This window comes from Nylanderia fulva, unplaced genomic scaffold (genome assembly GCF_048542155.1).
Source record: "Nylanderia fulva isolate GAGA-0341 unplaced genomic scaffold, ASM4854215v1 Scaffold75, whole genome shotgun sequence".
In the NCBI taxonomy this organism is placed as follows: Eukaryota; Metazoa; Arthropoda; class Insecta; order Hymenoptera; family Formicidae; genus Nylanderia; species Nylanderia fulva.
This window is the reverse complement of record NW_028190862.1, coordinates 407510-435095: the sequence shown is the minus strand read 5'-3', so window position 1 is coordinate 435095 and position 27586 is coordinate 407510. Positions and strand designations below refer to the sequence as shown.

Sequence of the window (27586 nt, the reverse complement as noted above, 5' to 3'; positions counted from 1 at the left end):
CAATTTTTAAAAAATCAAAATTTTTTTAAAATATGGTAAAGAAAAATTTTGACTAGTTGAATTTGTGACAATTAATTTTCTTCACTAGACAATATTATTACATAATAACATACTAAAGATAGAATCTTTACGATTGCTTTATTAATGATTGTTTCTCTCTTTCCTCCTTTATGTTCTCCCTTCCTCCCCCCCCCCTCTCTCTCAATAGCAATATTAGCAATGTTAGCAATATTAGCAATATTAATCAAATTCAATTAGAATTATATAATATCTTTTGAATTATCTACCAACGTTGAACATTATTATTATCTTTTTCTTCAATATTATTATGGATAAAATGTATCAATAACATATGAAGTCAACATACAATTGTATGTTAACTAAAAATATAAAAAAAATTTTTTAATGCCAGTTTATGTAAACATTATAATTTTTTTCAATCCGCATTTTGATTACTGCTTTGCAATGTTACGAGTGTATTAATTCTCATTGTCAATTGCAACGCATTTTTAATTCATACTCATTTTATATTTGATATAATAACATAGTACAAAAAAATATAAGAAAAAAGACTAGTCATTTCCCGCTATTTATTACTATTTTGTATGCTGAATATATTTAAGTTTACAAATTGATTTATTATGTCAAACATTTTTTGAAAAATTTGCAATTAAAGTTACAAAAATGAACTACTTTAACGTGTTCTTTGCTATATTATAGTTAGGATGTATTGAAAATGTTTTATTGCAATCAAAATTTAATATGTTAGAACTTTTAACCCTTCAAAAATTGTTATGTCGATTATTGTCAATAAAATATTCATAGTTAAATGGGATCTATTTGTAAAAAGCTAGATAATATTAATGATTTATCAAACAGAATTTAAAATTGTTTATTCAAACTTAAGAGCTTGCTGAACATATAAATCCGAAAATGTTAAAATTGACAATTTAAAATGATAGAATTGATATGAAAGTAAAAAAAAGTTTAGATATTTTTAAAAATCAAGTGACGTTACATAAAAAACTAATAGCAGAATTAAAATCTAATAGAATCTTTTGATATAATATTGATAGAAATTTTCGACCAAATTTGTAACCAATATGAACAAGATTTGTGCAGTTTAAGTCTATCTTTTTGCGGTTTGGAATTTATGTGAAATAGCAAATTTTCTTTCGAACTACAGATTGTATAAAATAATGTATTTGATACGAACTAAAATAATTTTAATGCACGCATTGTACCGACAAATCAAGGAATCGTATATACGATACAGTATATTAGTTATACAAATTATATTTGATGCATCGGTAATAATTCTTGGATGCAATATGTCAAGACCGCCAGAAGAATTAAAAATAAAAAATAATATACAATCTCTTCTCTTGATTAGTATCAATATTTTGTGATTAGTATCAATAAATTACTTGCCAGTGCGGTCGAGAAGAGATTGTGTATTATTTTTTAATTTAATACTATTTGTTTTAAATGTCTCCATATGTATCAATCAAGAAAATTTTAATCTGGAGATCTTGGTGACATGGTACGGGACCTTCATGTCAAAAAAAAAAAATTCGTTGGAATAATTGAGATTTAACTAGATATGTTAACACTTGTTTTTCATAATGAGAAAGTGCACTTTTATGTTACCAAAGTTGTCGAATATAAAGTGAAATGATCTGAAATCCGATGAAACACATTTTAAGCATTTATTATAAAACTGAACTATAAATAAATGATATTTGCATATTTTCCTGTTTTGGATTTTTCAAAAGTCACTCCCTATCAAACATATGATTTTATGATAGCAGCAAAATTTTAAAACTTCTATAAACACTGAAAATAAAATATATGTTTATTGTCACTTTTTATTAGAACAATCACTCAAACAATCTGTCAAAATTTGTTACACTCGTTCTGAATCACCCTGTATACTATATGCAAAAATTTAATATGCATATATATGAAAGCTGTTAATTTTATCATTAGATTCATCATTATTTACTTGAAAAATTTTTAAATTTGAATAATTGAAAATAATTTGATAGCTCTTCAATAATCTAATTTATATTCTACATCTAATTCATATTTTTTTCGTAATAGATATCATATTTAACCATAAATATCTTATTAATTATAGTCAACACAATAAATTCCTTTTAAAGGTTGAAGGTACTAATATATTTAATTTTTTGCGATAAAACTTTTCCATACATCACATTTTCATTACGTTCATACGTTACCATTACGTCTCTTCTCACATGTACGTAATTAATAAGAAATGACATTAAAGTAGCCCTTTTTCTTACAAATTTTTTAAAATTGTATCATTATGGAGCAATTTGGAAACCGGAATCGTGAAAGATGATTACGGAAGATTCTGTCAAAAAAAAAATTTTTTTAAATAAAAGAAATAATCAATCTTATTTTCATATTTGTTCAAAAACATTTCTTCCTTATTCATCTATACATTACATTTTTCATAAATACATGTGTGTGTGCGTGTGCGTGTGCGTGTGCGTGTGCGTGTGCGTGTGTGTGTGTGTGTGTGTGTATATATATATATATATATATATATATATATATATATATATATATATATATATATATATACAAATATAAAAATAAGATTGACTTTTTTTTGACAAAATCTATTAATCATCTTTCACGATTATATATTTACATATATATGTATGTGCGCGCATGTATATGTTGCGTAGAATTGAATCTTAAAAACAAGTAATTATATTAATTTGATTTTCTATTAAAATTAGTTTTTTCGGGTTTAAACCGCGTAAACTTTTTGTTTAACTAGACAACACAAGCGTGTGCTTCGCGCGCGCCATTATCCGATTTTATGTAGTGTGTGTGTGCGTGTGCGTGTGCTGTGTGTGTGTGTGTGTGAGATTTAACTTTTTAATAATTGTAATTTTATTTAATTTTATTGTGACAACTGTTAAACTATTAATCTTCTCAAGCTGCTCGATGCTATGAATATAACGCACAACAACGCGAATCAAGACAGTCAATCAGCATCGTGGAAAAGCGACAATGTCAATAATATAATTTGCCTTTATTAGAAAGGGATTCCAACATTTCGTGAATATTTCAACTCACTTCATAAGGGAGGAACAGTCTGATATTCGATTTTCTATTCTTTAAATTAATAAAAAACCTATTTCTATAATTTCTCTGTTTTATTATTATCAATGATAAGAATATATCACGTACCTAAAGATAAGTATATTTTCTTTTTAAATTAGAATCCATCTTTTGTAATTTTGTTTTAATGTTGAGACCTAATAAAATCAATGAATCTAAAATGGTAACTTTCCAATGAATACCATATGCCATTACATAATACAAAAAATGCACTACATCTTTATGGTATGTTTATATTAAGTAAATTTTTAATATGCGAATTTAATATATTTATTTCTTCTATTATTTTGTTTTTTACTATATTGTTATTTTCGCCTTTTTTTATTTACTTTCTTTCATAATAATTGTATAATTATTATATTCTTTTTTAGTACATAGTGCAAATATAATTTTTATATTAATTCTTTTTCTATAATTAAATGCATATCTTATTGCAAATATTGTCGCTGCACTATTGTAAATGTTTCTAAAAAGATCATATTATAATAGCGTAATTCTAAAAGAAATGAATCTTTTATCTATCTGTCTATTTTTTATTTTTTAACCTCTCTCTCTCTCTTTCTCTCTCTTTCTCTCTCTCTTCTCAATTTTTTATTAATGATTAATTTTTATTTCCATAATTGCGTTCTGCAAGAGAACTGTAATTACTATAAGAGTAATTATAGTGCAATTAACAAATTATTAAAGAGTGATAAAAATATGTATTTCGTATATAACAAATCTATAATTCTTTACGTTTTTTTTCAAATTCTCCCAAAATATTTTACGCAGAATTTTTAATTTATTGCCTCGCAATGCCATTTCGACACGATCCTTCGATACGATACAATGACATTTTGTGAGTGTATGTGTATATATATATACATTTCTCTCTCTCTCTCTCTCTCTCTCTCTCTCTCTCTCTCTCTCTCTCTCTCCTTTTTCTCTCTTCTAGTATTCTACCTCGTTTCTTTTTTTTCGAAGATATATCTCCATTGACGGAGGCAGTGCCTCTTGTCATACGATGACTTGCACTGACTATTGGTAACACGAATTGTCGTCGAGAATGAACACTTATGCAAAGATCGTGGTCGGTTCTTCGAGTTGAGCCTGCAAGCTCCATCACTACGTGCTTCCCGGGATCAATCTAGGTGGAAATGAGAGCGACCGGGCCCTGGGGCCCGGCGCTGCTCAAGACACGAGTACGACGTTGTCTGTTCGTTAAATTTGGCACACAGGCAGCTGCTTCGTATGTACGTCGATAAAAATAGCACTATGGAAAAGTGATATTTCACGCGAAGAGCGTTTAGCCCAAAAACACTATTAACAGAAACTATGCACGCCGGCCGGCCGCTGTGCATACACTGAAATATTGGATCCGAGCGCCGAGTGAAGAGAGAACGTCGGGAAAGAGAGAGATAGAGAGGGAGCAAGGGAGAGATTCGCCCGGTCGACGTTCGCGACCTCGGTTGTATTCGGCCACATCGGTGCCCTCCGCTTCGGCACTGCTCGCTGCGCAGCCACGGTGCTTCCCAGCGATCTCGCTCCTTCTTTGTCGCTCATCATCGCTATATATTATGCGACAAGGGCTGCCAACGAGAGAGGCTCTCACTATGTCGCGAGCTCTTGCCGCGAAAAGCTGGTATTCGATGTTACTATCGTTCGTAGAGGGAGAGCACTGGCGCATGAGGAGACAGGATCAATAACAGATCTCTCCCTACTCTTCTCGTAAAGCACGAAGCAAACGAGGTGAACGCACACGCATTTACACATAGAAGGAATAGAGTTACTACAAATTTTTATAGCTCATGAACAGTTTTGACCGTACAATGATTTTATGATCGTATGTCATAAGATATAAATACTACACATTAGGTTATCTTGAGTAGATTTTATAGAAACGTGAAAATAAGATATTACGTAAAAGTTAATATTGAAAAATAACATTGAAAAATTAGGAAATTATGATAAATTTATGCAAAAAATTTTTAAATAAAATACAGTGATGCGATTTGTTCACTTGCATATATAATATCATATATACAAGGTGTTAAATTTCAAATGTAACGGTTGAAATATCTTATAAACAATGCATTTTAGAAAAAATGTCCCAAATAAAAATTATAAGGTTTAAAAATATCTGTTTAATAGATGTTATCACTTTAACCTTTGGTGACGTTGGCAAGGTCAGGGCAAGATCATCTTGAACTTTTTAAATGGAACCACCATATTTTTTATATAAATCGATTCCTCGCAATATTCTATACAAAAAGTTATAAAGATAATATAGTCAAAAAATAAATAATTTACGAAATATTGTATATTATAATTTGACATAATCTTACATAAACTATAAAATATTTTCTACGATATTAATTTTCCAATGATCTTATTTTAATAAAATTTTATGCATGAAATAATGAATGAAATTAATTTGTATGAAAAAAATACATAGTTGTTTGTAAAAAAAATATGCAGCCGCTGGTTGTAAACTATATTTTTTTTAAACAACTTTTTTTCTATCAATTGATTGTCACTTTTTGTATAGAATATTACGAGAAATTGATTTATAATATATAAAAAATATGGTGTTTCCATTTTAAAAAATTCAAGATGATCTTGCCCTGACCTTAACAACATCACCAAAGGTCAAAGTAATAAGATTTATTTAAATAGATATTTTTAAACCCAACAATTTTGATTAAAAAAATTTTTTTTTCTAAAATGCATTGTTGAAGAGATATTTTACCTGTAAAATTTAACACTCTGTATATACAGGATGTCCTATTTTAAAATTTACAGTGCTATATCTCGCAAACCAATAATTTTATTAAAAAATGTTTGAAATAAGAATTGTATGATTTCAAGAGAGACATAAAACGGGTGAGAATAATTTCACCTTGACTAGTTGTTTGAAGGTCACGTAAAGATCACCTTTATTTTCTTAAATGGAATTATCATATTCTTTTTACATAAATTGATTTCTCACAATATTCTGCACAAAAACTATAAGCATAAGATGGTCAAAAAGTCAATAGTTTACGAGATATTTTATACTTTAGTTTCCATTAATCTTACAAAAATTAGGAAATATTTCATAAAATATTTATTTTCTGATGATCTAACTTTAATACTGTTATGCATAAAATAATAAGAGAAATCAACTAGTGAAGAATGCGAAATGAGGCTCGTTTACTGTTTTCATAACGTGTTGACGTGTTACTAGATTTGTAATTTCTGAATTAACTGATTTTATACATGTGACTACTCATTCTTCATATCATTTTTATTGTTTTACACACGGTCCATACCGTCTTATCCAGTTAGCAAACAATGTTATTACGTATGGAGTATAGACATTTTAAGTGTGTCAAATTTTTCGAGTACATCTCGGTGAGCTTGTGTTGAAACCATGTTTCATAACGTTTTTTTTCACATGTTGCCTATTAAATATGCGTTTCCGTTAATATAATTCGCAGTTTATAATCTAATTTTGAATTTTCTGTAATGTAATTCTATAACTTTGTAACATTGAAAAGGATCCGAATTGGATCGAAACGTCTGTTTTGTGATTTATCAAATACAATTCTATTTCACGCATAAATTACCCCGTTAAAGCTCAAACTGCCCTATCTTCCTTTTTTATTTTGATTTCTCATTTGAGCTTCTTATTTTAATATAAATTTAAAATGTAAGACAGGCAATAAGAGCCAAATCGTGGATGACAGTGCGTTATCCCAACGAAACTAAAATTTTTTTTGTTAGAATTAAATACCTGTGCACAAGGCACCAAATTTTACTTGGTCACGGCCAAGATTTAAAATTGGAATAATTTCTACAAGAGATTTAATTTCATACATCCTCTCTTCCCCCCTAAGGAAATAAATGCGAGAGAAAAATAAAGATCCAAAAGTCGCTGAATCGGGAATCGAACCCGAGATCTTTTACTTGCCGGGCGACTGCTTTTCCAACTGAGCTATTCAGATCCTTTCGATTCTATACTTTTCTCTGCTATATATATATATATATATTAATGTTGGTAAACAAACGTCTTTAAGCCAGCGTGTATAAATTAAGAGTTTAACAAGGCTCTGTAATATAAATATAAATTTAAAGTGTAAGACAGGCAATAAGAGCCAAATCGCGGATGACAGTGCGTTATCCCAACGAAATCTTTAAATTTATATTTATATTACAGAGCCTTGTTAAACTCTTAATTTATACACGCTGGCTTAAAGGCGTTTGTTTACTAACATTAACATATATACATATACGAGGGCAGTCCGATAAGTACTTCGCCTCATCGCCCGATGGTGCCAGTATTGCAAGAGAGTTTTACTATCGTGTAGTACATTCTTGTAGACGGCTACTGTCAAAATTTCAGCCGAATCGGACTCGTAGTTTTGTTTTGACCGCGTGTGAAAGCGAGCGTGTCCGCGGATTTTAGAAAAATGGAAGAGCAATATCGGTCGGTGATTCGATTCTTGTTTTTGGAAGAGAAATCGCGCAACGAAATCAAAGATTCTTCATTTCGACATCTTTGATTTTGCTGCGCGATTTCCCTTCCAAAAACAAGAATCGAATCACCGACCGATATTACTCTTTTTCCATTTTTCTAAAATCCGCGGACACGCCCGCTTCCACACGCGGTCAAAACAAAACTACGAGTCTGATTCGGCTGAAATTTTGACAGTAGCCGTCTACGAGAATGTACTACACGATAGTAAAACTCTCTTGCGATACTGGCACCATCGGGCGATGAGGCTAAGTACTTATCGGACTGCCCTTGTATATAGCAGAGAAAAGTATAAAATCGAAAGAATCTGAATAGCTCAGTTGGAAGAGCAGTCGCCCGGCAAGTAAAAGGTCTCGGGTTCGATTCCCGATTCAGCGACTTTTGGATCTATATTTTTCTCTCGCATTTATTTTCTAAAGGGGAAGAGGGGATGTATGGAATTAAATCTCTTGTAGAGATTATTCCAATTTTAAATCTTGGCCGTGACTAAGTAAAATTTGATGCCTTGTACACAAGTATTTAATTCTAACGGAAAAAATTTTAGTTTCGTTGGGATAACGCACTGTCATCCGCGATTTGGCTCTTATCGCCTGTCTTACACTTTAAATTTATATTTATATTACAGAGCCTTGTTAAACTCTTAATTCTTATTTTAATTTGTAATTTTATTTCAAAAATATATTTGTATGCGCATTGCGTATGCAGGCGCAAACAAAAAGATAATAAATTTAAAGTAATTAGAACCGCGCCAGATAGTCATTTTAAAAAATTTTTTTCAATTTGTATTTACATCCTGATAAAGATCACTAAATTGTATTCATACTGCTATCATTAGGGCTCAAAATGCAAAATAAAAACATTTGTAAAAAAATTTTGTTAAATAATTTTGTTAAATAAATAATCATTGCGCTCCAATTACTGTGCAAAGCTCTTAGTGCTATTTTTCTTTTCTTATTTTAATAAAGAATATCTTTTATAGAAAATAGAGGCAATTGAAAATTAGATTTATATTGATTTAATATTTCTTATTTAATCCTTCGAAGGACACATTTTTTCACTAAATAAATTTTTATTAATGTTCGTATTTAGGGGAAAAAAGTTGAGTAAATCAGGATAAATGGATCATACCAGGATTGTTCCAATTGCGCATAGTACCAATCGGACACGACAATATTTCCCGATCGGACACAATTCTAATCGAACACAGTTCTGATCAGACACAATCCCGATCCGACACAATCTCACTCATTGTCAGTCGGACACAGTTCCCATCAGACACAGTTCCATCGGACACAGTTCCCATAGGATACAGTCGGACATAATCTCGATCAGACACATTTCCTAATGGGTTTATAAGTCTATATATCAATGCTTTTAGTTCTTAAATTCGAGGTCTACAACTGTATATTTCCACATAGTTTTTCAACTTTTTGCAAGTTCATTACAAGTCTCTGTTCAATCAAGATTGTGTCCGATCGCGAAATATTGTGTCAAATTGGTATACTGTGCATATTTGGGACTTACTCGTCAAACCGAGTACCTCTATTTTTTGTGATAAATATTCTCAACTGTGGGTAATTCATGTTATTAATTAAAAATTAACATCATTATTATTCGGAGATAAACCATGTTCACATACACACAATACTCTTTTTAGAGATGTTTAAAATTTCCGAACTAAGAAAGCTCGATATCGGAGCAACAATCAAGTTGTGAACTTTTTCTATACGAAGCATCTATTTTGATAAGTTAGCGTTGAATTCTATACGTATTAGAAAGTATAGATTGCATTAGGTTTTATCATTTCTTTTATATTAGAATGTAGAGCCGCCGTATTTTCCTCGTGTTAGGGCAAAACGGAGTATCTACGTGTAGGACAAAATCGAAAACAAAAAATATGAGAAAAAAAATTAAATAATAAAAAAGGACGAAGATAGTTTATTTTTAGAAAAAAATGTAGCTTGCATCTTTTGCAATAATTTGTATTTAATCTAAGGTTAAAGACAGTGTATTGCATGTCAACGGTGGATCCACGTATCTTATGTAGAGCAAGAGATTTGTTTGTAATTGTTATTTATAGAATACATTTTTGTATTGTATTATGATTTAAATAAATTAAGATTTCGTAATTACATTGTGATTTACGTGCTTTCAAATAGGTATCCGATTTTATCCTACCGGTAGAGCAAAACCGAGTATTTTTAAAAAAACTTGTCCTTCGTAAGCAAATGTTTTTTTAAGCAACTTGTCCCATTTTCTTATATAGTTTAAGATTCACTAAACACTACTAATAGATTACACTACTAACAGTCAATAGATTTCTTTTTGTCTTCTAATTTTTCGTAGGGAGACAATTTCAAAATGTACCCAATTTTATCCTACACGGGTTTTGCTTTTTCCTATATTTTTTGAATCGCTATAATTACAAAGAGTAATGGCAAAAAGACCTTTTTTCGCCCATTTTATAGAATCAAATTTTGGGACCTCAAATTTCAAACTTTTTTTATGTCATAGTATTATATGATGAGACGTTAATCCCAGAGAAATTTCAAGATGAGCATAAGCACAGTTCCGGGGATATAAAGAAGTGAAAGTGATAGTTTCTCATCCCTGACTAGAAATTATCACTTTCATTCCCTTTGTATCTTCGTATCTCCGTATCTCCATAAATTAAGCTTTTTATTAAAGCTTTATTAATAATTAACTAATAATTAAGCGGATTCTTTGAATAGCAAATTTGGTACAAATTTTTAATGTTAGATTAAATAAAGTAATTTGACTTTTTTTATAACAAAAAATGCATATATCAATATTTCTATATCTATTATTAAGATATTTTTAACAATAAGAATAAACAAAATTTGTAATAAGTTATATATATATATATATATATATATATATATGTATATAACAATGATAACAATATTAAATCGGCTCTTAATATAAAACATGATATGCACCTCCTCCTTCTCGGCCATAGAGCCAAACGCGATGTTATTGCGAAATTAAGTAAGAAAATTAAGGAATCTGGGAATTTGTATCCTATGGTTGGGATCTCAAGAATTCTCCTTGTTCCTCTTTTAACTTCTTCTGTAAAGAAATAGGCGAGAAAAATATTGGTCCGAAAGTTGGCTAAATCGGGAATCGAACCGGAGACCTTTGTGTTTTATATTAAGAGCCGATCTAATATTCTTATCATTGTTTATTCGTGTCTGGGCCTAATTACGACGCTTTGGGAGGTAAAAGTATTGAGAAAAGTATTGTTTCGTAAGTGTCTGAATAGCTCAGTTGAAAGAGCATTCGCCCGGCAAGCGGAAGGTCTCGGGTTCGATTCCCGATTCAGCGACTTTCGGATCTATATTTTTCTCTTGCATTTATTCATTTATTTCCGTAGGGGAGTTAAAGGATTATTGAAATTAAATCTCAAAAATGAGATTATTTCATATTTTAAAATCTTGACCGTGACCAAGTAAAATTTGGTGCCTTGTGCACAGATATTTAATTCTAACGAAAAAATTTAGTTTCGTTGGGATAACGCACTGTCTTCCGCGATTGGCTCTTATTGCCTGTCTTACACTTTAAATTTATATAAATAATATCAAGTCACATGGACCAATTTCACATCGTCTTATTATAACGAGGTATGAGATTGGGGCAGGATGACGCCAATTATTGAACTGTCTTATATCCCAATATGTGTAACTTGTAACAAGTGTTAACAATTTTGTATATTAAAATGTAAATCGGTTTAGAATGTTTATGATTGATAAGACAAGTAATGTACGAAACGTCTCATATGTTAATAATTACTAATAAATTAATTTGATTATTTTTAAAACATCGTTTATTTGTTTGTTACCGTTTTTTGTCGATAACGTAATTCATGCCGGTCGCATTCGTTTCGGTTAATCTCGCGTATTTCCACCGCAGTATAAAAGAGAAGAGTATAGGTGAATTCATCAATTAACACTCGAACGATACTTTATTTAAACAATATGCAGTAACCTTTGCGAATCGAAAGTTTTAACAATCTCAGAACGTATCGCTTCGGCCACAGTAACAAGTACGGTTCAGCAATGGTTCACAGAATATTTCAACGCAGACTTAAACGGATTCAATGTAAGCTCCTCGCCGTCTCAATTCGGACTGACTCCGAAAACATGTATCCTTGTTCGCGATAATAAAAGGGAAAGAAATCACACGACAGAAAAATGGCCAATAAGCTACGAGCTCGTGGCTCTACGTTCACAACCAGTATAAGAAGTAGGCAAATATCGGAGCCTGTTGTCCGGTCAAAGACCGAGAACGGTCTAAATAGTATAAACGAGAATATTTTTATTGTATTCTCTAATTTCCAAACGGCCGAAACATTGTTCGTTCTCAAAAAAGCCTAACAGTAATATTGTTATTTATTTTGAATTTATACAAGCTGCTATCTAAATAATTATATATATATATAATATATATATATTGTAACCGTAATTTTTTTTGGAAAATCGGAGAAATAATTCACCAAAAATGGAGAGCCGATCTTGCTGGCCGACGGCACACATTCGGCGCGGAAAGCGGGAAATTCGCGTACACACAAAAGATTATCTTTGCTGGGCGCCAGATTTGCGCCAAGCGCGAGATTCGCGCCACACAAAAAAATGCACAAATAAATAATAACCTCCGTTATTCCTTAAAACATCTCGAAAGATTCCGCGGCAATGCTCGACTCGCTCAGAGCGTCAAAGGGTAGAGGGGGGAATTCGGACGGGAGAGAGAACGGCATTCGAGAGTGGCTACTGTAAATTACCAGATGAAATATTAAATACGAGTAGAATACATCATCTATGAATTAGATAGATAACAAAAAAAATATCTTTGATCGAGTAATATCGTACACAGAAAAAAAATTAATAAAATCTTTCATGTAATATAATAATTGTGAATTTGCGAGCGGATAGCTCGCCGCGGACACAGAATATTAGGTAATACAAAAGTACAGAGAAAATCGAAATCGTATAATATAAGAGTAAAGACGATTGTACTGCAAAAATACGGCTGACACGTGGCGCGGTGTTGTGATTCCGCGACTTTGTTACGACCCGACACGGAGATATCAGGTTACACGCGGTACCCGGGAGTAAACTTGCTTCTACGCGAATAATTGTTAACGCACGAGACTTAATATGGTCCGTGCGGAAATAATGAATTCCCGAAACGCCGGTACTAAAAAAATTCTCGTAAACTCTAGTATGCTCTGCGCGATTTACCACCTAATATCTTATACGAGGGACGAAATTCGCACTGTTATACAAAGAAATAACGTACTTGAATAATCATACGCGCGAGAAAGAATTCGCCATACGCATCTAAAGAGAACATACTATATATCTCATTCGCGATTATATCAGTCTTTTCTACACAAAAATTTACAGACTCTACAAACTATAGACGGCACAATTAATATTGACGAGATACTTTATTCCAATACAAAAGTATAATACAATCGCAAAGACTGTTGGCGTATTCGCGGGAGAGAGAGAGAGAGAGCCTCTCTTAAGGTACTCATGAGAGAGAGCACGCGGTCGGTCGGACGCCGGGACAAAGATTATACGCGCAATACTCTCAATTTCTCCTAATTTCCCGAAAAGAATGCTTCTGATAATTACTCACCGGCCGCGAACGTTACACGCGTCTTTCCTGACTATCTACGCGAAATTAGCGACTTTACAAAGGTTCGTTCGTCTTACCGGTACGTGCAGATTCTTTTTCGGGGAGTCATCCGCTCTCGGACCTCCGTCCTCTCATACGCTCTGCCGAACAGTGATAAGCAAGAGGCCCGCCGGAATCACGCCGATAATAAATTTGACATTTTCCACACGTGGCGCTCCTTATCCTGGCAGGGCCGCCGGGCGTTCTGCGGGGCCCCGCGAATTTGGTCGATGATAACTTTTCTCGCCGCTCCTTCATGCTTCCCGTTTTTCCTTCCGGTGTTTCCTTTTGTAATTTTTGCCGGGGTGCCTGCTGGCGTTCCGTCTTTGTTGATCTTCCAAAATTCGCTAGATCGAGTGATTGATTGATCGCGAATTTTACAGCAGGATAGGTTGGTCCAGGGGCAGGATATCTGGGGGATGGTTTCCGAGACGACATGGGTAACCAGCATCCTCGGCACCCCCCATCCAACGCCCGGGAAGGACACTTGCTGGGGTTTTTAGTGCGGTAGGTCTTGGGCCCCCTGGTCGAGCCACGAATGGCTCAATCAAGGGAAACAAGGAGTCCTACATAACTCGCCCGTAGGTGCGTGGTACCATGAGGGTTTCCCCAGCGTCAAAAAAAAAAAAAGGGAGGGGGCAGGATATCTCCCGCGACTCTCGTACTTGGGGCTCTCTCGCGCCTTGCGAGAGAGTGGCCATTTCCTTATGTCCCCGGAATATCTGCAGAAGAGGGAATATTTAATGGCGGTATCGAGGTTCTTATGGTAAGGAGCAAATGAGAAAAATCGGTTCGTGGAAGTATATTTACCGGGCGTGATCCGGAAATGGTGGCCTCTGCTCGATCCGTAGTCTTATTCTTCCTTTCTCTACATCCTCTTTGGTCGAGACACGTAACCCTAAGTGAAAGCCGCTCGCAAAAAAAAAACGTAAAAGTCGCTAAATAAAAAAAATAAATGAAAGATAATACGCGGAAGTGGTGCAAATGCCACATCCCTTACGCACGCAATTAACCGCGGAAATTATTCTCGGGCGCTCTCTTTCAATTGAGAGGTGGCGAGAAGACGCAGGCCCCGAATTTCCCGTCTTCCTGGCTAGGCTGTCGGCCCTTCTGACTGACAGAAAAATGTCATGTCACAACTCTTCCTTCCCAGAGGAGGACCGGGGAGATTTTACCAGGGACGAACAGAGATAGCCGCCAATTTCAGTATCCGCTGAGCATCTAAGGTCCTTCCAAGCTTGGCAGCCTCGCTGCTGTCCACTGGAACCAAACTCACCTCTCGCGCGGAACAGCCGACACACAAAGCATGCGATACACAGACATCGACTCACAACCAAGCAAAACCCAAGCAACGAGAAGAATCAAAAGGAAATTCGCGAAAGTTTTTGTGAGAACCGCACACCAATAAATATACAGGGGGAAGATAAGGTAGGTTAGTGAGAACAGAAATAAAAGTCGAGGTCAGTTTACAATCTCTCTATTTGTACCAGCTACAACAAGGTACATTTGCCGCGACCGGGAACAGAAAAAAAGAAACCGATAAGGCATATATATATATATTTTTGCGGAACATAAGTAAGGAGGAGGAGTAGGGATCCTCCCCGGAATCTACGGCCTTTCCTTTTCCGCGGGTCCGCTGATAAGCCCCCAAGGTTTTCCACACGGGGCTGCACTCCGGGCACGTCCTCATGCTTACTCCCTCGCGGCCGCATTTGTAGCAATAAGCACGGGTGCGGGGCGCGGGGCAGTCGGCGTATCGGTGCTCGGTCCGCTGGCAATTCTAGCACCGCTGATGGACTGGCAAGGGACGACCCCTGAGGACCAGCTGGGACTCGTAGTGGCGCTGGCTCTTCGTCGTCGTCGTATCGAAGAGGGCTGGACGAAGACCTAGGGCTTCGGGTGTCCACTCGGTACTCTGTCGTACGGCGTCCAAGACGTGGTGACACCGTCGTTTCCTTGGGAGCAGCTCGCTGGCGGCTTCGTCCTGCACCGGTCAGCAGGTCGACGAGACTAAGGTCCGATGGCGCCGGGGTCAATGATTCACCCGCGGCCACGGGCGGCGGTCTCGGAACCGGCGGAATGTTCGGAACCTTTGGAGCCTTGGGGTTGTCCTCCGCCCCCACCCTTGGAAAGCCATCCGGAGGAGATCGTCCAGCAGAAAAGCTCCCTCTGTCTGAAAGGCTTGGTCCTGGGTGTGCAGGACTCTCATCCATGGTACCGAGCCTGGACCCTCCTCTCTGGCCTAGGAGCCCAGGATCTGGCTAAAATCCTTCCATTGTAGGGCTATTTGTACAATCGGGAGGCGGAACTTATCTAGAAGCGGGAGCATAATACAGTTTTAGGTCTTTGACATGCACTTTACCCATAGAGGTTCCCTGAGGGTCAATCAGTTCATATACCACAGGGGACAAAACTTTAAGGATCTGAAACGGACCGTGCAATTTCGGCGCGAGTTTCGCGGCAATATTCTAGGCCGCGGAGGACAACACGTATTGTCGCTTCATAACCCAGTCGCCGACCTTATATACCACATTCCGTCGCCTCAAATTATAATATCGCGATTGCCGTTGATACGCCTAATCAAGGTTTTCCGCTACCCATTGGAGTAGAAGTTGCAATCATTGTATTCTTTTCGACTACTCCGCCGGATCCCGTTCCTCTACTTCTGTAACGGTCGGGTTTCGTGCGCGCAGCACTCCTTGGGAGCCAACTCGCATCCTAAATTGAGGAGAGCAGGTGAGGCTCCGATATGACGCTGTGTTATACGCAAAGCGGAAATCGTTCAAATGAACATCCCACTCCCGATGATCTCTCTCGAGGAACGCGACTATCATTGTTTTTAATACGCGATTTCTCCGTTCAACAGGATTCGCTTGGGGATGATAAGGGGACACCCTGCTGCACTTAATTCCGTGGTCGTCCGTGAAAGCCTGTATAGTCTGATTCGCGAATTCCGTCCCGTTATCCGAAAGGAAGAATTTCGGAGTGCCCCATCGCGAAACAACCTCCTCTAAGGATTCACTAATCTTTCGTCCGTTTGCCGCCCTTAATGCGAAGCATTCTACCCACTTAGTAAAAAGATCTTGCACCTCTAATAAGTACATGAATCTCGCTTTACTTTTGGGAAATGGTCCCATGATATCGGCTGCTACAACGGTCCAGGGACTTTCGATTACGCGATGCCCCATGAGACCGGGTCGGCTTGCCTGCTCTACTTTCGTTTGCTGACACGTATCGCATTGTCTGACATATTTCACGACGTTGCGGAACATAGACGGCCAGTAATAAGAAACCGCTAATCTATAAAATGTCTTTTCTATTCCAAGATGACCAGATTGCGGAACATCGTGCGCTTCCCGAAGAGCTGCTCTGCGTAATTTGGCTGGCAAAACTTCCACCGGTCTAAATCTTCGACGATATTTGATATGACCGCTTGCGGGCGATGGTAGTACATCTGACCGTCGACAATACACCAATCGATGAAACGTTTCTGTCCGTCGCGTACTTCCGCAAAGCGTTTTCGATACCACGGGTCTGCTATGTAGTCAGGGGGATCCGCGTCCGCCACCATGACTACGTTCGCTTCTGTGTCTACTTCGTACATGCGCGATAAGGCATCCGGAACGTGATGCAGTGCGCCTTTCCGATGCACGATCTCAAAATCATATTCAAGTAGTTCGAGAACCCATCTCGCGAGCCGTCCCGTCGGATTTTTCAGGTTGTGAAGCCATCTCAAACTATTATGGTCTGTAATGACGGTGAAACGATACCCTTCTAAGTACGCGCGGAACTTCTTGATGGCCCACACTACGGCCAAACATTTCTGCTCGGTGACCGAATACCGTGTCTCCGGACCGGATAGCGCGCGGTTCGCGAACACTACGACGCGTTCCTCGCCGTTGATCGTCTGAGTCAGGACGGCCCCTAAACCTACCGAACTGGCGTCCGCCTGCAAGACAAAAGAAATCTTAAAATCTGGACACGACAAGGCGCGGTAACTAAGCGAGCGCGAATTTAATCAAACGCGTTCTTTTTTTTTTTTTTTTTTTTTTTTTACGTAGTGGAAATCCTCATGGATACCCCCGCCCTCCGGATAGAGGGCGGGCGGTTATGTGGGGCTTCTTGCTTCCCTTGGCCGATCCACGAATGAATCAGTCAGGGGGCGCAAGACATACCTCACTAAAACCACTACGGATACCTTCTCGGGCGTTATTAGGGGGGCGGCCAGGATGCTGGTATCCCATGCCTACTAGCCGTCCCCCCGCCTTAATTCCTCCTGGGAAGGATGCCGCTGAAGGCGGCACCCTTCCCCCCGCAAGTGCAGGTCTTCGCGGTTGCGACGCAGGGCGGTATCAACCCCACGCCGCGCCCTCCCGTTGGTTTTGGGGGGCGGGGTCACGGTTCGAGTATGCCCGCTCGAACCGTCACCCCCCGCCCCCCCGGTTGGGGTTTCCCCCGGCACCCGAAGGGTAGCCGAGTTCGACCGCCAACCAAGGGGGCCCTCTCAGGGAAACCACCCCCGGGGGGGTAACTTCCCTCGCGAGGGTTGCTCCCTCCAGCCGAGAACGCCCGACCCTGGGCGTCTTTCTCGGCGGGAGGGCGACAGACCCTCGCTCCCTCGCGGGAGGGGACCGCGTGCAATGGGGATCAGGCCGAGGCCTGGACCCCCCGCGATCCCACCCCTCTGCCGGGTGCCGTGGCAACCACCCCTTCCCCAAGGGGGTTCAGGGCTCGGCCGCCGGCACCCGACGCTAACGCCGGGATCTCTCCTTGAAGAGACCCCGTCTGGACGAGGGCGCCAGGCCGCCCGCCCCCCCGCCGGCCGACTCTTGTGAGTCACCGGCAGGCGGGCAGGCGGCCAAGCGCCCCCGTCCCTCTCACGCGTGGGCGGTCAGCGACGCCGGGCCCTAAGACCCGACGGCGCTAACCCCCACTACCCTGGCGTTGGGGCCCCCCCTCATCCCAAAGGGAATTGAGGTTCGGCCACCACCGCCAGGGGAAAAAACAGCCGTCACCCCTCTCCCCCCTCAGGGAAGAGAGAAGGCCGGGAGAAGGCACCCTGGGAGGGAGAAGGGCCCCCCCAGCCCCCGACCGAGGGACCTAGGTCCCACGGCCGGAGGCCAGGCGGCCCCCGCCCCCCCCGCAGGGGGGAGGGTTTTACCCGGCTATGCCGGGAAAGATCCCCCCCCCCAGTCACCCTCCGCACCATCACCTCCTTCTCTTCTCTTCACTTCCCTCTCTCCGGGCCCGGGAGGAGGGAGATGGGGGATCAAACGCCAATTGCGCTCCACCCCCACTCCCCCCCCCATTAGTTTTATCCCGGGTCGGCGTCACGCTCTGCATCCGGCGCCGGTAATCAAACGCGTCCTGCTGTTCCGATTCCCAAGTCCACCGAGTATTCTTTTTCAATAATCGCGTGAGTGGTTTGCTTAACGTCGCAAATTGTGGCAAAAACCGATGATACCACGATGACATTCCAAAAAAGTGGCGTAACTGCTTTAGATTACGCGGTTCGGGGTATTCTAAAATTGGGCGCGTTTTCTCTAGGTCTACCATCAGACCTTCCCGTCGTACAATGAAACCGAGATATCTCACCTGAGATCGACAAAACTCGCATTTCTCGGGATTAATTGTAAGTCCCGCTCCGGAGATTTTCTTAAATACGCGATCTAGCCACTCGAGATGCTTCTCAAAAGTCGGCGTAACTATCACGATGTCATCGAGATATGCAAACGCGTGCGGCTCCATCTCGGGCCCTATTAATCTATCAAGGAGACGTTGGAATGTAGCCGGAGCGCCGGTTAATCCGTACGATATGCGCGTGAAATGATACAACCTCTTTCCAGGTACGCGGTGATCTCGCGACTTTCTTTGACCAGCGGAACCTGGAAATACGCCTGACTCAAATTGAGGGTAGATATATAGCGAACTGCCCATAATTTATCTAGAATACTGTTCATGTTAGGCAGTGGATATGCACCCTTTTTAGACACGTCATTGACTACGGAAATCCAAACAAAACTGATATTTCCCGTTGGATTTTTTAATCATTACTATCGGATTAGACCATTCGTTAAATGACGGCTCAATAATTCCGATCTCTAACATTTTATCTACCTCTTCCCGAATAGCCTCTTGTACTTTCGGCGAAACTAAATAAAACTCCGAATTTGCAAAGAAAATCCATACCGAGAATACAAGGGACTGTTAAATCAGACAACAGACATGCGGAAACTGTATGTGCGCGGCCTTCTAGTGTGAACGGAATCTCGACCTTTCCCGGTGCTCGCGCTACCTGTCCATTCGCTGTGCAAATATGCGTGACGCGATTATAATCTATCAGTAAATTTAGTAATTTATTAATCTCTTAATAATTCGTATCTCTTCCGCTCCTATTATTGTACGATTAGATCCCGCGTCTACGAGCGCACGCAAAAGTTTTTCTCGAATCAACATCTTAATATCTCAGGGGTAGCGACTCTCGGGAATTCGACGTACTTGTATATACGATCTGCGTCGAGAAGCTTGCAATTTCGGGGGTTCCCTGAGTAGACTCGTCGCGGGCCGCTTCGGGGTTCGACGGAGTCGCGAGGGCTTGCTCTACTGACTCCCGTCCCCGTTTCCCGAACATGTGAGACACATCTTGACCGTCACGTTAGTCTGTCCGCATCGATAGCAATAAATCCGCCATGCCTCTTGGCATTCCCGCGCAATATGCCCTATCTTCTCGCAATTCCAACACTTGAGGCCCTGACGCGCGGGAGCGGACGTCGACGGAATCGCGGAACCGGAAATAGATGTCGCCTTTTGTTTGGGCGCGGGTGTGGCGGCGGGTACGTTCTTGGCGGCCTTGCAAGCGCGTGTACTGACATCAGCTTTATTCTCTGGTATCCCGGGTATTAAACCGGCCGCGACGATGGCCTTCGCGCTCTTTTTCGGCGACCGATACGCTAACTCCGGGAAAATTGACTGTTCGGGAGGCGGGGAAGCGCGATAGCGCGATACGGCTCCGTAGCTATTCTCGATCCGCGTCGCTAAATTTTCTAATGACGTAAAATTGTACACATCTCGACGGTAAACCGCTACCTGTAAACGCGAACACATATTACGGTGCGCGTGATTTAATTGTTCCTCCAAATGCCTTAGCCGTTCAAATAGAGCACGTAAACAAGTCAGGTAATCGGCGACCGTCTCCCCTTCGCCCTGCTTACGACGCATGATTTCATCCCGTAACGCGAATTGGAAATCGGGGTTACCGAAACGCGTATGCCACGCGGCTTTAAATTCCCGCCAAATTCTCCAACGATTTCTCTCGTTTCGATACCAATAAAGCGCGATACCGGAAAAGAAAAACGGAGTGCATTTGAAGAGATTTCCTCGTCATCCACCGGAACTAATGCACGGTCTTTCTCTATACGTGCCAAGAACGCCTCCGCGTCGCTGCCACGCGCGCCCGAAAATTTTAAATTCCAGCGGCGCATCATCTGATATGCGTCGCTGACCGACAAATTATTATAAAAAAAAATATATGTTTCTCCAAATATAAATTAATATTTTCAAATATAAATGTTTCCGAATTTAAAGTTCAACAAAAACAAAAAAATATAATTGGCACTGAAAATTATAAGCCTCGAAAAAAAATACAAAAAAAATTATTCCCTAAATATAACTTCTCCCGCAAGCGTTAACTTGAAAGAAAGAAAAATTCAAACATATATAACTTTCGGAAAGCATCGATATTTGTGAACATAAATTTTCAATGAAAATATGATTTCTAAAGTATAATTATCAAAAAATAGATTTCAAGTATATAAATCGCAAAAAAAAATAATCACAAATATAAATCAATACAAAATATAAATTTCAAGAAATATATAAAATTCAAATATCCTCAGAATCAAATAATATAAATATCACAAAAAATATATCTCATATAAATATCAGAAACTAGCCAATCTCGAGACCGAACTTCCCGTTATAATAAAATTTTTCTTTGTGAGCCCCATGCGCAAATTTGTAACCGTACTTTTTTTGGAAAATCGAAAAAATAATTCACCAAAAATGGAGGGCCGAATCTGCAAGCGGATAGTTCGCCGCGGACAGAGAATATTAGGTAGCACAAAAGTACAGAGAAAATCGAAATCGTATAATATAAGAGTAAAGACAATTGTACTGCGAAACTACGGCTACACGCGGCGCGGTGTTATGATTCCGCGACTTTGTTACGACCCAACGCGGAGATATCAGGTTACACACGGTACCCGGGAGTAAACTTGTCCCTACGCGCGAGAAAGAATTTGCCACACGCATCCAAAGAGAACATACTATATATATCTCATTCGCAATTATATAGTCTTCTCTACATGAAGATTTATAGACTCTACAAACTATAGACAGCACAATTAATATTGACGAGATACTTTATTCCAATACAAAAGTACAATACAATCGCAAAGACTGTTGGCGTATTCGCGGGAGAGAGAGAGAGAGAGAGAGAGAGAGAGAGAGAGAGAGAGCCTCTCTTAAGGTACTCACGAGAGAGAGCACGCGATCGGTCGGACGCCGGGACAAAGATTATACGCGCAATACTCTCAATTTCTCCTAATTTCCCGAAAAGAATGCTTCTGATAATTATTATACTCACCGGCCGCGAACGTTACACGCGTCTTTCCCGACTATCTACGCGAAATTAGCGACTTTACAAAGGTTCGTTCATCTTACCGGTACGTGCAGATTCTTTTTCGGGGAGTCATCCGCTCTCGGGCCTCCGTCCTCTCATACGCTCTGCCGAACAGTGATAAGCAAAAGGCCCGCCGGAATCACGCCGATAATAAATTTGACATTTTCCACACGTGGCGCTCCTTATCCTGGCAGGGCCGCCGGGCGTTCTGCGGGGCCCCGCGAATTTGGTCAATGATAACTTTTCTCGCCGCTCTTTCATGCTTCCCGTTTTTCCTTCCGGTGTTTCCTTTTGTAATTTTTGTCGGGGTGCCTGCTGGCGTTCCGTCTTTGTTGATCTTCCAAAATTCGCTAGATCGAGTGATTGATCGACCGCGAATTTTACAGCAGGATAGGTTGGTCCAGAGGCAGGATATCTCCCGCGACTCTCCTGCTTGGGGCTCTCTCGCGCCTTGCGAGAGAGTAGCCATCTCCTTATGTCCCCGGAATATCTGCAGAAGAGGGAGTATTTAATGGCGGTATTGAGGTTCTTATGGTGAGGAGCAAATGAGAAAAATCGGTTTCGGCTCGTGCGTCCACTCCGCACTCGTGTTCAATTGTCAACTTCCCGCACTTGTTACACAAATAACTATTACCGGCCGTGACCCGAAAATGGTGGCCTCTGCTCGATCCGTAGTCTTCTTCTTCCTTCCTCTATATCCTCTCCGGTCGAGACACGTAACCCTAAGTAAAAGTCGCTCGCAAAAAAAAACGCAAAAGTTGCTAAACAAAAAAAATAAATAAAAGATAATACGCGGAAGGGGTGCAAAGGCTACATCCCTTACGCACGCAAGAAACCGCGGAAATTATTCTCGGGCGAAATTGTGAGGCTAATTTTGCTTGTATTTCTGTCTTTAAAATATTTCACTCATCTTTTGACACTATGCTAGCACCCATGCATGCCTATATGCTAAAGCAAAAATGTCGAGAGTGGAAAACTTAATTATTACAGCACATTTATATAAAAGAATTAGTGGAGTAATTCCATTTAAAACATCTAAGTTGACTTTTTATATGACCTTAGAAAATGATTTTGTTTGTTAAAATTCAAGATTAACAAAAATTGTTTACCAAATAATATTAATAAAACGCTCTTATCGTAAAATAACAAGGATAGAAAGAATATATTGCTGTGAAGAGCCTAATGCTTAGTAATTTGCTAAGATGAGGAACAATCTTTAAATTGAGATTTGAATTCCTCTTCCCTTTACAGACACCTTAACAAGCCGATATACCTCTCTCGTCTCTATGTATACTAATGAAATACGCATATTTACAGCCAGCGTGTTTCATTAGTATACATAAAGACGAGAGAGGTATATCGGTTCGTTAAGGTGTCTGAATAGCTCAGTTGGAAAGAGCAGTCGCCCGGTAAGCGAAAGGTCTCGAGTTCGATTCCCGATTCAGCCGAATTTTTCGAACTCATAATTTTCTCGTTTACATCAATTTAGAGGGGGGGGGTAAAGGGAAGAGGAATTCAAATCTCAATTTAGATATTGTTCCTCGTCTTAGCGAATTGCTAAGTATTAGGCTTTTCACAGCAATATATTTTTTTTATCCTTGTTAAAAATTTTTTAGTTTCGAAGAAGATATAAAATAACCTTAAATAGAAGATCATCATTATATACATATGTGCGTGTGCATGCGGTCGTTCGTGCATGCGTATGTGTGTGTCAAGGTTTACTTTGATATTTTTGAATTGGAATCTATTTTTATTGTTATCATATTTTTTACTATATACTCTAATTCTACATAACTATAATGTCGAGATATTTTTTAAATAGATTATGCACTTTTTATTTTATTTATTTCAAGAGCTGTACAAATACATTCTATATATGTATATGAATAGTGGCTAACTAAAAAGTTGTCCGCTCTTGCTAGGCTAAGTTTCGAAATACCGATCTTATTTAAATATACTAGATAACACATAAGTGCGCGCTAAACAAATTTTTACTCCGCGAGTATACATAATTTTAATTCGCCGAATTTTAATTATATACTGTAACGTGACATTTTGTATGTCTGTCACAAGGGTCGAATAACCCGGTCGGGAGTGCCATTAGTGGTCCTTCGTTCTCTCCAATTAGCGAGAGAGAGAGAGGGAGAGAGAGTGAAAAATTTAGATCAAGACCGTGCGAGTATGGCGGCTGCAAGGTGGGAAAGGATTGGGTCGCGTCCGGAAAAGAACCGAGCGAAGGACGGTACGGCGGGACGTACCGCAAGGAGGAACACGCCAGGTGACATAAAATTATCAATAGTTATTAGTAACATTTACTGTGGGAGCGAGCACCGACTGCCCGAAATTAAAATTACTCGCCCTGACAGGCAGGCACGTGCGAGGAGCCAAGCAAAGGCGGAGGGGAACCACTCCACTCACCACGAGCCGGAGACCCCGACGAGGAGCGTGTGCCCTCACCGCCATGGGGCCCGGAGAAACACAGTACCGAGCCGGGAAGGGTACTCGCAGCCTCAGGACATCGCACAACTATAGCCGAAGGCAACATTCTACCGGCGAGAACAAAAATTAATAGAGCGAGGGGCGACAATTAGCCGCGCAACGGCCCTGCAGTTCGTAAGGGCCGCGAGGACGGCGAGCCACTCCTGTGAGCAGGAGCGCCGCAGGTGGTTGGATAAGACGTTATCGCGCCGACGTGTCTCCCGCGGGCTTCCCGATCGTCACTGTTCGGCGGACTGGTGAGAGCGAAGGACCTTGACTTATCGAGCTACCATCGATCCGGCGCAGTAAATCCGGCGTGAAGGACGACTTCCCTGTTGTAAGGCCGCTAACTCGGTAATCGAGTAGGAATTCGGACGGAAGAGCATATGTGGTAAACTTTTGCGTAGCTGTCGCCGAAGGTGCAGCAGTAGCTTTCTTTTTGGGGAAAATTACGTGGGTCGTGTGAGAGTCGCCATTGTGCACTCCCCGCGAGATATCGCGTTTAGTGTTTGGCTTTTGAATTCCGTCCAGATCTTCTCCACAAGCTCTCTCTCTCTTATACATTGCCGCCGACAGTCTTTATTGTGTCCGTAACTATTAAGTTGTCGCGTTCGTTCTATATTGTAGTTTTCGTTGTATGCGTCGAGAGTCAAACTCGTATTCGTTATTGCGCGATTCCGACCATTTTACTGTTATCTAGAGTCTTCGCGGTTACTTGTGAGTCAGTTTTTATTGTCCAATATTTGTAGTGAGTCGATTTACGACATTACGCATTAGAGGGGATTTTGATAGAATTAATTAGAGCAATCGAAGTGAGAATAAGGAATCACGGATAATATACCGCGTGGAATTCAGAGAAAAACTTGTTTACGCGCCCGGACGACTGGCGCGGCGTTCACGTGATCGACCAACTCTTTGGCGCGGCTATCCGGCGGGCGAACGCAAAATTCGCAAGATAATTATCGTTCATATTTTAGTTGTCGCCTTAGAACGTGCTAAGCGCTCCATATATCTGTATAAGATTCTCGTGAGACGGCACGCTCACGCGTTACGTGCGCGTATCTTCGATTTAGCGCAATCACACAGCGAATTTATCATTTATTTCACTTGTCTAATTACTCTCTTTATTTTATATTTTATACAGCTCAAATTCTTGTATACCATATGCTTTATATTTTATAATATATCGTTCCAGTTCATCTCATATTTTAGCGTTGTGTTTGCACCCGTCTCTCTCCGTATTCGATCCCGGTTCTCGCCCGCGAACCACCCCCCTCTACCAATCGTAGATTGTCTAATCAAATTGAGTCCCGTCGCGATTTCCATCCTCTCTATAAGATATTTGTGTTCGGAAAAAAGGATAATTGTCTTATAAAACGACAATTTCAGTCAATATGGACAAACTGCAATTTGAATTTGCAGTAGTCGCATCACCCAAGGATGACAAAACAAATATAATTGCCATAACCTCAATCAATACAGAGAAAGGAAAAAGGTACGTTCTACCGGCAGAGTTTAGATATATAGGTTATTATAAGGATTTAATGAAAACAGAAAATTACAATAAACTAAAAAACACCCTAAAAACAAGACATCAAAAAAGAAAAGTGTGGATAAAGATGACAGTAGAGTTAAAAAAGATCTATATAGATGAAGACCAGAATCTGCAGTTTGAGAACCAATATTTAGAAGAAATAGACGAGGAAAAATCAGAAGATAAAACTCAAAATGATAATTTAACAAAAATATTGGAAAAGCTTGTAGAGTCATCAAAAAGGAAGGAAGAAGTAAAGAATTTAAAACAAATTTCAGAAAAGTTTATGATTGAAAAATTCACTAGCGAGCACTCAAATGCGAAACAATGGCTAGAAACATTTGAGAAAGAGTGTACAAGATTTGACATTACAGAAGATGAAACAAAAATCGAAATACTAAGATTGTTTTTAGATAAAGCTTGTTCAGATTGACACACGGCAACAGTAACAAAATTAACGGTTCAGGCAGGATGGGATGAATGGAAAGGTAGATTTTTAGAAACTTTCGAGGATAAAGGATGGAGCACGGTGAAATATGCTTTATCATTTAGATATAAAGAAGGATCACTTACGGATTATGCAATAAAGAAAGAAAAACTATTGTTGGACATGAATAAAGATATAGATGCAAAAACGTTGACAACCCTAATAGCAATTGGATTGCCAGAATTTATTATAAACAAAATAGATAGGGAACAATGTCAAGATTCAACCTCCTTATTTAATGAAGTTAGGAAACATGAAAATCTAATATATAAAAAATCTTATCTACACAAAAATGAGTTAGGATATAAAAAGAAAAGTGAAGAAAAAAAACCATGCAAAACATGCGAAAGTTTAAATAAAGGCAATAGATTCCACCCTGCAGAAAAATGCTGGTTCAAAACAAAAGAAGAAGAAAGACACACCAACACAACAAATTTAGTAGGGAACAGCTCAGTCATTGATGTAAAGCTGAACACCGAGAAAAAAAACGAATAAACACACCATTAATCAAGGTCAAGCTATTATTAGAAGATAAGCTAGAAATTCAAGGAACATATGATCCAGGATCTCAGGTATCACTTATAAATTCAAGACTGATTAAAATAAAAGGGGAGAAAAATGATGCAAATAAAATATACTTGAGATCGGTTAATGGTGTGGGAACAACAAAAGGATTAATTACAATTAATATAAAAATATTTGATATTGAAAAAGAAATGGACGTGTACATAGTTGAAGAAGAAAACTTTCAGGATTTCATCATTGGGCTAGATATGATAAAAAACTTTAAATTAATACAAAATGAAGAATTACAAATTTCACAGAAGAAAGAAACAGATTTAGGAATGAAAGCAGATAAAATAGATAATTACAATAAACAATACTCCGTAAATTTTAATGAACACATCAAAGAGAATGAATTTAAAGTTATTCTAGACCATTTAGATAATACAAAGAAGACTAACATAAAAAAACTAATAGAAGAATATAACTCCATATTTGCAAAAGACAAATATGACATTGATAAGATTATGAAGCTAGGATAGATCT

General features: G+C 39.2%; 1 protein-coding gene and 1 pseudogene across 8 annotated transcripts in view; one reads left to right on the top strand and one right to left on the bottom strand.

Moving 5' to 3' along the window:
- LOC146720191 (uncharacterized) overlaps window positions 1-4745 on the bottom strand; it is a 141688-nt gene extending 136943 nt beyond the window's left edge. For 4 of the 8 annotated variants that reach the window (XM_085488950.1, XM_085488944.1, XM_085488943.1 and 1 more), the window contains exon 1: window positions 4105-4599. In XM_085488950.1, coding sequence (XP_085345076.1) covers window positions 4105-4137 — 33 coding nt within the window. In that variant the 5' untranslated portion in view covers window positions 4138-4599. The other 4 variants (XM_085488946.1, XM_085488948.1, XM_085488947.1 and 1 more) reach the window with 3 other exon arrangements.
- Window positions 4746-25909: 21164 nt separating this feature from the next.
- LOC146720190 (uncharacterized) lies at window positions 25910-27031 on the top strand (annotated as a pseudogene).
- Window positions 27032-27586: the final 555 nt, after the last annotated feature.